Source organism: Sardina pilchardus, chromosome 4 (assembly GCF_963854185.1).
Source record: "Sardina pilchardus chromosome 4, fSarPil1.1, whole genome shotgun sequence".
In the NCBI taxonomy this organism is placed as follows: domain Eukaryota; kingdom Metazoa; phylum Chordata; class Actinopteri; order Clupeiformes; family Clupeidae; genus Sardina; species Sardina pilchardus.
The window spans coordinates 5,840,933-5,853,350 of record NC_084997.1 but is presented as its reverse complement, the minus strand read 5'-3'; the positions used below and the strand labels follow the sequence as shown (position 1 = coordinate 5,853,350).

General features: G+C 48.1%; 1 protein-coding gene across 4 annotated transcripts in view; it reads right to left on the bottom strand.

The window, feature by feature from the left end:
* Positions 1-12,418, bottom strand: part of myo1b (myosin IB) — a 57,388-nt gene that overhangs the window by 23,674 nt on the left and 21,296 nt on the right. For all 4 annotated transcript variants that reach the window (XM_062533803.1, XM_062533805.1, XM_062533807.1 and 1 more), the window contains exons 4-6: positions 6,072-6,166; positions 2,744-2,848; positions 1,293-1,339 (exon numbers count right to left, since the gene is read on the bottom strand). In XM_062533803.1, coding sequence (XP_062389787.1) covers positions 1,293-1,339; positions 2,744-2,848; positions 6,072-6,166 — 247 coding nt within the window. The remainder of the gene's footprint in view (positions 1-1,292; positions 1,340-2,743; positions 2,849-6,071; positions 6,167-12,418) is intronic.

Here is a 12,418-nt window from a genome sequence, read left to right as displayed (position 1 = left end):
GCGAACTGGGAGAGGTTATGAATGACAGATTATCGCCAGACTACGGCAATCTTGAGGCAATCTAGAGCCCCAGTGCGTGATGGGTGTGTGCGGTGGTCTCAGTCTCTAGGGCCGAGCACATAACGTCTTTGGCCTAATTGAAGAAGCCTGTAGCAACGTGATGACATCAGGGAGGAATCTGAAACAGCCGAGGCTGCCAATGGGCTTCAGTGTTCTTCTCGTGCAAAAAGAAAAAAACAAAAAAAAGCACCATGAGCGTGAGAAAAGCCAGACAGACTGGCCCACAAACCCGACATCTTGTTTCATATCCTCTCATGTGTTCCCTTACATCAGGGATCCCTTTCACTGCACACAACAGCCAGGAGGAGAGTACTGTATATGGGAAATACATTAAATGCTATTGTTGCTAACCTGAACCGTTAGCTTACCAGAGCAGGCGCGAGAGAGACACTGCTGTTGGCTGACCTGACCTTGCTGAGCTCATGGCCTTTAATGCACTGTATGTTTATACTGAGTGGAGAGGAGGCAAGAGGGGAAGTTTGCATTGGGCTTGGGAACCAAAGGTCGGCTCGGCAGCCATTCGGACATGGCCGTATCCCCTGCTGCTATTTACCGAGATTCCATCTGCACAAGAGCAAACATGTGCCTTCGGAGCGGTCACTGCTCGCTGCACTTAGCTGTCCGTCTCACCAAGCGGCTCAGGTGGCGTCCCTGCTGAGGCTGAGGCCGAGGCCGTGCCGCGCGAGAGCCTCTCCGGGAGCAGAAGCTCGTTCGGGAGGGGGAGAGCGCGACTCGCAAAGCAAGATGACTTTGGCAGGGCGGCCGGGTAGACATCTGGAGCTGGTTGCCAGAGAGTTTACGCTGCCTGGAGTTTCATTTGAATCCGGCTCTGTGCTGGAACAGTAATTGCTCTGCTGTCGTGTCAGGCTCAGCCGAGCACAGCCAAATGTGTCCAGATGCAGGTCAATGGAGGCTCGATAAAGGCAAAGGCGCACAACAAAAGACAAAGGAGAGATGCGGGGGATGACAACCAGATGACACTGTACTGAAAAGGGGAGTGAGGCCTGGACACCGCCTCGCCATCCTCCTACCTCAACTGTCTCTGTCAGTGTTGTAGAGCTGTGAGCTGTGGATCCAGCTGAAGCTTGTGTTTGCACTTTTGTCAGAGTTGGCGCTTGGATCAAAGGTTCAGAGGCACATCATCTAAAGCAAATACAGCCCGGCCGTGGGCAGAGTGAAGATCAGACTGGCTATAAAACCTCACGGGCAGGAAGAGACAGAGAAATACTCACAAATCGAGAGGAGTTGTCATTCCGGACGGTCTTGGCATTCCCGAAAGCTGCAAAGGGATAAAGCGTGTCAGGATGTGTGTGTCAGGCAGACTTGCTTCTTCTCATACGGGTGGACATCTCTGTGCTGGAAAATGATTACCGTCTGGGGCTGCTCGTCATATCCCTGTGCTGTCAAACACGCTCACGCACTGCTTAGCCTGATTGCCAACATCTAAGCCTTTTGGAGGGGGCAATTCTAAAAGAGCTCCAAACACATCTAAGCTGTCCAAATATGCCACACCTTTCCTGTAATGGCTTTTTGGGGATGATTGCGCTGGTGATTTCAACAAATTACTCTACAAAGGCAGAGGATTAAAGGGAGCTTTCCGATGCGTTCACATCACAGAGTCTAAACATTAAAGCGGTAAATGTTTCAATGTGTGTGGCACAGACAGAAAGGGTAGGAGTACACTGAGGTCTAAAATTACCTTCAATTCAAACGCTATTGGTCAATCTCAAATGTGGCTTTATCTAGGATGCTTTTCCATGACCCACCTGGCTGTCCATCCCATACTCATTTATTTATCTCTCTTTTGCAGGGGGTGAGATCAAATACACACATGCATGTAAATGGTACTCTCTAGGTTCTGAGTAACGGTTTAAGGTAGCGCTGTGTGATCTCCATCTCCACTGGTCCTATACGTATGTGCTAAAACAGCAGTGCTAATGCATGGCCTTGCAGGAGAAGAACTCCTGGTGCCTATTCACCAGCGGCGTGATACTCGGGGAGCCTGCTGCAGAGGAGTGGGGGAACAGGAAGTGAGCAGTGCCTCTGGCGTACGGGTCATTACAGCCAGCAGCTAAACTCTTACAGATGTGGGGCACAGCGCTGCGCTCTGCTCCGCTCCAGCACTGGGCACTGGCTCAGCTCATCGCTCATGGGCATTTCCTGTCCAAGGCCCCACATTAAAAACGCCACTGTTGCCATGCCAGTGGGGAGGAGCGCGCTCTGGAGCCCCATTAAGAAAGAGAGCACTTTTTAATGGGGCCAGATTTCGGAGGGGAAACAAAGGGCAGAGCTCTGCAAACTCAATCTGCACATGGCTGCACACTTGGAGCGCTGGTGGAAAATGGTCTGAAATAACTACTGTACGCACATGCAAGGGTCATTTCATACAGAAATTGGGCTTTGGGTTTCTTGTGCAATATTGGAAAGTGATTAAAAGCAACTCATAATCAGATGTAGACATGTTTAAGGTGAAAAAGATGGAAAACACACATACGCACACACACACGCGCACACGCACGCACGCACACGCACACGCGCACACACGCACACACACACACACACACACGCACGCACGCACGCACGCACGCACGCACGCACGCACGCACGCACGCACGCACGCACACACACACACACACACACACACACACACACACACACACACACACTTTGGGCGCACACTCACCCTCCAGCACTGGGTTGGACTGCAGCAGCTGCTCCTTCACCTTGTTCACCTCCTGGCCCTTGCCGCACACGGCTGCCACGTATGACATCACCAGCTTGCTGGCCTCTGAAGGACGGAGCAGAGTGGAGAGTGGAGAGGGATTGAGGGTCAAAGGTCACACTTCTCCAGACTAAACACACACACCCAGTACACACGCCCATTCGCCTGCACGCACCCCAAAAAAATCCCCTTCAAATCCATGGGCATCAGTCTCTCTTTGGGAGGGTCCCTCTTTCCCACCACACCCTGAACTCCATAACACCCCCACAGGAAACTCGCAGACGTCCTCCCGTGCTGACCTCATGTGTTTTATTAGATGCTAGCCATCGCTCCGGCCAGTTGTCATTACTCATTGTGGGAACTTGAGTGTGCTCTCGAGGCACTGGGGAGTACGGGAGTGAAGCGCTGCCCAGAAGCAGCTTTTTCAAAAGAACAGGCCATCGGAAATAATCCCGGATTGATCTACAATTACTTTTCCATGTCTGGAGCGGCTGAGGCTGAGGCTTAGGCATCAGTGACACTACAGCGGAATCACTGCACAGCCTCTGCCATGACAGGGTCCCCCCCCCCACACACACCCACACACACATCCCTGCTCCCTCCAAAATCTGACCAGGAGCTTGGCTGGGTTGCAGTCTGCAGTGAGAAGTTGCGTCGTTGAGATTAAATCAAAACAAGGGAGATTTCAACCCAGGGACGATTAAATCATCCTGTTACACACTGGATGTTTTTTTTACAAGGTTTTAGACGAGGGAGTGATCTCACAGTCGGTGGCAGCTGCTCCCTGGATGTGGGACAAGCCTGCAGCAGCCCTGGTGTGACTGGAGGAGAGCGCTGACACATTAAACTACAAACACACGTCATCAGGAGCATGAGGTAAGGTCCACGCTGATTAAAACCCAATGCAAGGAGAAATCAAACTGAAAAGGCCACAGTGTAAGTGTAAAGGGGGAAAACGGGAGAGATACGCGAGGAGGAAATAGGCAGTGAAAGGCAAGGCTCCACTCCAAGGGCGAAACTAGGGCAAAGACACCCACCACGCTAACGCACACTGAAGTGACATTTCATAGGAGCTGGAGAATGACATCAGCACAAACCCACTGCCACGAGAGGAACACCCATGCATTGTGCTGCTGACGGTCCGTGCCACACATATTGCCATAACCCAGAGGGCAGACACAATAGACTGCAATAGAATTCCTGCTCTGGTCCTTTATTCCTTGTTGTTGGGGGCCAGAGAAAGCCACTGATGCTCCTCTATGAGCCCTGCTGTTCTGCTCAAGCATCACAAACACCAGAAGGCATTCCTTTATTCAAAACAACCAGTTTACTTCGTTAATTGAAAACCTGAAGTTGCAAAGTTGCAAAATGCACCAATATTCCCTTCAGTCATTGCCTAAATTAAAAAAATAAAAAAACTTTGAGAATATGATGTCAAATTCAGGTTTCTGGTGTACTTCCTGTTCCTGTACTGTAGAAATCACTGGTTAGAAGAGGCTAAGAAGATCAAACACCAAAATCTGGTGAAGGATTACAGAGTTATGATCTCTACGGGACTGACCAGGGGAAACACTGGCCTAAAACATAGCAGTGATAAAAGTAGATGTCGCACAATGGAGACTCAAAAATCGACAAGGTTTATTTAAAACCACATGCAACGTATGAAACATAGCAGACCTTTTAAAAAAAGAATAATAATAACAACTAAACTGTACTGAGCTGATCTGGGCTGAACTGAGTCCCGACACCTGACAGACTTTAGCAACAGAACATCGTGTCCTGCTTTGCTAGGAGCCATCACCCCGCATGATCCCAGTGAGAGAAGGCCGCTACTGGGGCTGGGTTCTCTCCACAGCCATAGGCACACATTGATCAGCCAGCTCTGTGCTGGACACCACAGTCAGGCTGGACGGGCCCTGGGTGCTACGACAGGCAGACGCACAACAGGCAGGATGGTGGAGCTCCAGTCTTCCAGACCTCAGGAGAAGAACTCACTCTGAAATCATTTGGCAGCAGACAGCTTGACCTAACTGTTCACTGCAGAATCTTCAGTTGGGAAGAGGGGGTTTTCTGCTAGCACACTTAAAGTATTACAAACCCGCTGCTAGGGTATAAGTATAGGGTTTTATAACGGAGATCTACCATGAGAGGCACAGTGGAGACTAAAGGCTTACCTAATAGATAAAAGAGGCTAAGGGTTTATAAATATGGAGCAAGAGCTCAATTATGAGGGATTTCTTTTTAAATGTCCATGACCTTTCCAGTTTAAAATAGAGGAAGATCTGAAGGCTGAATTATCCAAGCTCACGAAAATAAAGAAACAACCAGCACCACTAGCAGAACACAGAATAAAGCATGAAAAACTTACTAGAAGGTCTAAGGATATGAAGTATTTACTTCACTAAAGTCACACAAGTTGCAAAAGACACTTGAATAAACTTGTGTTAACTTGTCCAATAGAAGTGTTAGTGGATTATCTGGCAGATCCATTTTATTGTCCACATTATCACTGTGTGAACGACTTGCACAGATCTCCACCCTCTGTCCGTTTTCACAGCTACAGTGGGAATACTACACCAGCAGAAGGCGGTCATAAAAGTGAAACGCTATACGACGTTGTTAATACGTCTCTAAAATAGCTTTGTTAAGACCGTAACTTCAGACGCCTCATGAGGAAGAGACGACAGAAAGAGAAGGTCAACAAAGAAGTGAACTCCTATTCAAGAGAAATTAAGGGAGATTTCCCAGAAAGCCCCAAACCAGGAAACCCTCTCCTCTGTAAAAGTCCAGGTGTGCTGAGGTCACCTGGGATTCGAGTCCTCCACTAACAGAATCTCTATAGCAGGCAATGCATATCCTTCATGTATCTCAGGCGTGCAGTTTTCAGGCAGCTCTCTCAGAGAGCACCATGGGAATGGCATTTAGAATAGCAGCACAGTAAGAACCCGCTTCCCCGGCCTCTCCTTTGTCTCTGTGTGGCCAAATGGTGTGTGTGTGTGTGTGTTTGCACAGACGTTTGTGTACACGAAAAACATTGTTTCAGGTGCAAACCGTACCCAAAATAACTCCCCAAACAGAACTTGCCCAAAATAGCTGCGAAAACACTGCCGGTTCTTGCTGAGTCCTCCTCTTGCGAGAAAATGAAGACGCTGACCTCCTGTCATCATAAACCTGTTTGCTATGCTGTGGATGAGCCACCAGATCCTCTGATAATGCGCTCGGGCTCACGGAGGCCCCTCTAAATCACTCGGGCTTGCGCGAGGTGTTTGTGTTGGACGCATTCACCCACCTGTCTTGCCGGCTCCACTCTCCCCTGTGATGAGAATGCACTGGTCTTTGTCCTGGTCCCGTAGAGATCGGTAGGCCTCGTCAGCCAGGGCATAACTGTGGGACAGACAGAGGCCATAAGCCATGTAAATACAAAACAGAAAAGGGGGAACGTTTCACAGCATAAAAACATGAAAAGAAAACTGGCAAAGAATGTCTAAGAAATAGAAAGCAGTCTAAATATCAACGACTGTAGATGCTAACTGGCCAAACTCACGGATACTCTTTATTACATTGTGAAAATGTGTTTTTGTTTAATGCATTGGGATGGTTGGGTTTGCTGAAAGGAAGCTGATTGCAGGCAGAGTAGGGTTGCCAGGGTAGGCCACATGTTGACTGATCAACAGCATGCTGAATCCCACACAGAAAGTGGGTCGCATCTGTGGGCCAATCTGATCTGGTTGTGGCACTTCAACATCATTTAACACTTCTAGGGTTCATTACTGGGTTAAATTGGTTTTTAACATTTTTTCTTGCAAAACTGCTATCATTATAACTCACTGGATGAGTAATAAACCACTGTAGGTTTTCCACTGGAGCTTGTCTGACGCTCTAACAATAACTCTGATGTGACTAACGACTGATGCGAGTAATTTTATAGAAATGTATATACAAATGTGTTGCATTATTAGTTATTGTATGAACTGAGGTAAACAGAAGAGATCCCATTGATTTCCCATGAGAACTCTACTGCCTTGATGAAGTTTACTATAAATACAGGGGCACGGTTCACCGAGTTCCATGTCAACATTTTAAAATCAGCCTTATTGTACACAAATTCCAGGACAGCGACACAATAGAAAAGTGGGTCATATGTTCGTGTGATAAGGCACGCCCACTGAACTCCACAATGTTATAATTATAATTGATTTGCTATAGAGCACCAGATAAATGGAGACCACCATGGGGGGTGGTGGACTGGCTGGTGAGAGACATGGACAATGCTCATATTGCTTTGCATGACATGGATTGGACAGCACTTGTTTATTTATGCATCCTTATCAGAGGGACAGGACACCCAAAGTGTCTGCACATTCAAGATCACGGAGGGATGTAAAAGCAGCTCCTTCTTCAGCACTCCTCCAACACGAGACCCAAAACTCCAAATCAGCCATTTAAGTTGCCCCTTTTTTCACTTTGTATATTTCAACACTCATTACTCAGGAATTTTCCAGAACCACCACTAATAATAGCTGTGATTGTGGAGGAAATGTTGCATGGTAGATTCCCCTCCCCCCCTCCTAAAATCCCCCAAATTCATAAATGGCTGGATCCCAGCAGCAGTGGTAATGAGCTCTATGGTGCCTGGGTTATGAGAGTGTGCAGGGGAGGACTGCTAGAGACAACACAGGCTCAATGGAGTCAGACTGAGGACCCAATGTTGCAAAATCTGACTACAGCTTGGAGTTGTTTAAAAAATATAAACTAAATTTCCGGTCATGGTTATACACATGTTTGTGGAAAGCTGACATTTGGGACAAGTTCTATGATGTTCATCATACAAAGAGTGTGTGGCAACTTACGAGGAATTCATGTGAGTGGAGTTTCCCAGTTTGGAACTGGACATCCTGACCTATATCAAAGCAATGAGTCCAACTCCCAGTTGAGGGAGCAATATTACTCATTCAAATGTTGCAACAAGCTGCAACAAACATGCCTGCTGACCACCATGTAAGTATCTCCAGATTCAAACAACAAGCAGAAGTCAGTAATTAATGACAGCCAGTCAACTGTTGTGCTTTGTTTTGTTTTTTCTTTTAGTGAAAACGCGATGTAATGATAAATGACTACATATGAATGTATATGATATATCTTTTAAGTTGCCGCTTATCTGTGAAACTGCTATCTGATAATCTGAGGAAGCTATTTAAGAGGGAGTGGGGTACACATGCCCTTTGGCTTGTTTTGTGGAGTTGAACCAAAGTTGTAGCCAGTGTGAAAGGGCTCTGGGAACTGGGCGGTGGTCTGAGAGAGAGAGAGAGAAACCGAGAGCATGGGACATTACATCACAGCTGAAATGTGCAAAGGCCCAGGGAACAGATGTCTGGGCCTAGTGAAAACAGCCGAACCGCTCGGCATGAGCTTGACAAAAGACAAGCATCACCCAATTACCCCCCTCCATCAGACGGGGGGCGCGAGGAGGAGGGGCAGAGGGGGGTCTGCTGGAGGGAAATTTGCCAAATTAGCTCTGCTGATCCAACATGACGCATCAGGCCCTGCCAGCACGCCCCCCTAAATTACTATCGGTGGGGTGAGCAGGCCGCATGAATATGAATGGGCCAAATCACAATATGAATAGGCCTCGCAAGCTGGCGCATGGGGGACCTGGAGAGCTTTCAGCGGGGCAAAAACATGGGGGCCCTGGGAAGAAAGAGAACACCGACACTCCATTGGCAACAAAGAGTCCAGCCAGCGACACGTGTGTGGTGTCTATCTGCAGCTTTCACTTGGCTGAAAACGAAACAGAGTTTAGATCCATAGGCCACAAGCTCAACACATGCTCTCCTTTCTGATTACACTGAAGCAGGAGATACAAAGTAGCCTACAATGAGGGCAGAAGTTTAATCCTAACACAGTGCCAAAAGGGGGAAAAGGAGAGCATCTGATTTGCAAAAATGATCACCAAAACCATACGCAATTAACTAACCCCCAGCCACTGTTAGAAGTGTGGCGAATTGAAATCGCAAGGGGCCACCAAGGGACATCAAAGGCCCCCATTAGCTAGTGTCCTGGAGCCTCCACATCAGACCAGGATAGAGGGGTGTGGCGGGGCAGGGGGAGGGGGAGGGCCCGGCTGGCTCGCCATGATCACACAAGTGGTGGGGCCCCACAGCTGTAATTTACAGCATCCTCGTGGCAGTGGTGAGGGCACGCAGCCACCGCATGAGGCAAGCGGCAGAAAATAGCCAGCGCCCTTCTTCTGGTCACCCCAGGAAACCAGCGGGCACACTGACCTCCAGGCCTGCCCTCAAAGCTGAGGCCACTCAAGTTCTTTTCAGGGCACCCACATACGCTGCTGGTGAGCGGTTTCATGCTGAAGCTTCAGGCTGGCGTGGTGGTGGCAGAGCTAGTACCCACCCTGAAGCCTTGTGGGGAAACTGCCTTTCACATTACCAAGCAGCAAAGCTGTGCCATAGGAAGAAACACACCAGATGTCAGTGAACAAGAGCAGCAGCAGAAAACAAACACAGGCAATAGAGATGTTCAATTGTTTCATAAAGCACATAATGGAGCTATTGTGTGGCCACTCTGCCCATTCTGGGGTGCAGTCACAGCTCACCCAGCCTGCTCTACAGTAAGCTCCAGGATATCCGTAGGTCGTGCTAATTGAGCCTCGGTGGAAACGAGTCTTTCCTGTCCGTGGGGCCCAGGTGGCACAGGGGCGGGCGCCCGGTCCACAGCACAATGGACCCGGGGCTGACTCACAGGAAGGAGTTCCCCACAGACAGGTGCGGACTGCCAAGTGACCCGGCGAACCTTAGAGACGGAGCAGTCGGCTTTACCTTTACCAGTCTGCTTTAATGCTCTCAGCCTGCTGCTGCTGCTGCTGCCAGTGGTTGGCTTTGCCCAACATTAGGTCACACTCGATGGAAAATGTATGAGACATCCCCATTTCATTCCATCTAAATTTGGCCAGGCTGGGGGTTGTAACCAGTCATAGGACCTCAGGGAGGAACTCCTAAGGACTCAACAGGAGACTGAGGGCAACAGAAAGACTGCTGAAGACTCATACAGAGAGGACTTAACAACAATTAAATAGAATACAGCAGATTGGATGAGTACATTCAGTCATTCCTAAGTATAGTTAGAGATCACAAATGGCCATGGTGCAATCGTCCAGCTCTGCTATGCTACTCCGCTAAAGGATTTAAGGTGACAACAAACAAATGGTGCACCCCGGTGGGAGGTTAAGATCTTAATTCTCATCAGACTTGACTGTGGGCCTTTTCATTGTCAATCCTCTGAAAGCATTATTGGACACATGTGTCAACACTAGAAAATGCCACAACTGAAAATTCACACAACATATTAACTCTGCTCCAATATTACAATGGAAGTACAATCTGAACACTTTTGCTGAAGTCCTATTGAATGATGGAAATTCCCCAATGAAACAGCTACCATATGAGACAGTCCAAAATATGGTGTTGAACAAAGAAAACGAGAATCACATGATTTTCATAATTCCATCACAAAATTTGTATTAAGCACTTACAGAAAGCCAGACTAGTGTATTGCGTGCAAGGCTCTACGACAATTGAATAACTGTTTTGCGGTAGCCCAAGGGGCCATCTGTGTCAGACCTGTGCCTGGTCTACGAGAACAAACATGCGCACACACACACAAACACACACACACACACACATCCTGAGGAAGATGGGAACAGAGGAGCGAGTCAGGGAGGCTGTTTTTAGCCTCTCTGGAGCGGATGCCTTTACCGTTTCCTCCTGTCTGAGCTCTGACTCAGCTTTTCTGTCCGGCCAGCGTGGAGCGTGTGTCCTGCAGGAGGCCAGAGGTAGAGCGAGGCCACCCGACTCACATCTCTCCCTCTGGGGGAGCGGGCGCCTGCTGAGCCACTTCCACAGCACCGCTGGAGCTCAGGATCCATTACAGGTGACGGCGAGAGCGACTGCTCAGATCCAAGTCTTTGAGGTTTAGGAGTGTATTCTATTTCTCTCTTTCCTTCTCCTCCTCCTCCTCCTCTACAACCTTCCCATTCAGCTCTCTGCATATCTTCAGAGCTGTATTGTAGATGGGAGAACGAGCTCTCGGACTGGTCAATCTTTTATTAGTATTATTACTATTTTCATTTCTAGGATCCTCAGCAGCAATATCACGGCAGAAGGTAAAGCGTAGCTGTATACAAAGAAGACTATACATTCTCTAACCACCAGCGCTTAGGGCCGTCTGGGCTGTCAAGCAGTCAATCACTCCTTCCCATGGCACTTGAGCACCACAGAAAAGCTTATTCATCAGCCTGATCAGCGCTGGCATGACTCAAACACAGCTCCCTGTGTGCTGCTGCACTGGTCTCCTGCGGTGAGCACATCCTCCATCCCTCCTGAGGGAAGATCTACACTCTCATTTCAACACTGGAGTGGAGCTGAAACTGACACTCGGTACGAAAATGATGTAAAAAAATACGGAAATAAAAGAAATCGGAGATAGACCATGTAAAGAGAGGACTGACACACGTCTCTGGCTCCGAAAGGCCCGGCATCACTTGACCTGGTGCACGGTTAGCTCTGGCCTCATCCTGACCCCTGCACACCAAATAGGTTCCAGTGGAACAGCACCGGACCAGACTACAGACTGGGCCATTGTGGCTGTGGCTGGCACTGGAGTCAGGGGAGCCACCATATGCACTGGGCAAAGACTGTTTACAAAGCCCTACTCCAGGAAATGAGGGAGGGAGATGGGGTGGTCAGACGTGAAGAGGTAGCAGGCTTCGGTGTGTGCAGCTGTATTTCTCTGGGGCAAAACAGCTTCTGGTGAGCCTCTCCTTCAATAGTATGGCTGTGCTTTAAGACGAGCCTGGGAAGAACACTACGGTGAAAACATAAAATGCTCCGAGGCAATATTCTGATGCAAGAGCAGTCAACAATGGCCTCACACATTAGCTGCCACACATTAACTTCTGGTCAGTGGAAGCACTTAAAAATTATTAATCTCTCAATCATAATCTGAGACTTTAATTCTGTCTAATCCATGTGTATTTCAATCACAACAAACTCTTTTTAATGTTCACTATAGGATCCTGACAGAGTTAATCCTAGCAGAGTAATTATATCTGGATAGAAAGAGCCATGGCACATTGTATACAAGCATATGCCATGTGTGTGTGTGTGTGTGTGTGTGTGTGTGTGTGTGAAAGAGAGAGAGAGAGAGAGAGAGAGAGAGAGAGTGTGTGTGAGTGAGTGTATGTGTCTTTGTAAATGTGGTCAAAAAAGATAAGATTGTGATAGGGATCCGAATAGATAAAAGAGCAACGGCTTTGTAAACGCATAAAGATTTTATCAATGATCAATTTGTGCAAGGGTTTGCAAGTGCCTGGGTGGCTTGGCCCAACCAATCAGAATCACACACATTACAAAACTGCCCTTTAACTCAGTAGGGTGGGCTGTGTACACACTGGCAGACAATGTAACGGGGCAAACTCTCAGTAGCTTACATAACCTCACACTTTTGTTCTTGGTTTGAAAATGATCCTTTTCCCAACATGAAGCACACCTCAGGACGAGTAGATGACTGACATATTGTGTAAGTGAGTAATGCATGACAAACACACACCTGAGAGACAAAAAGGAC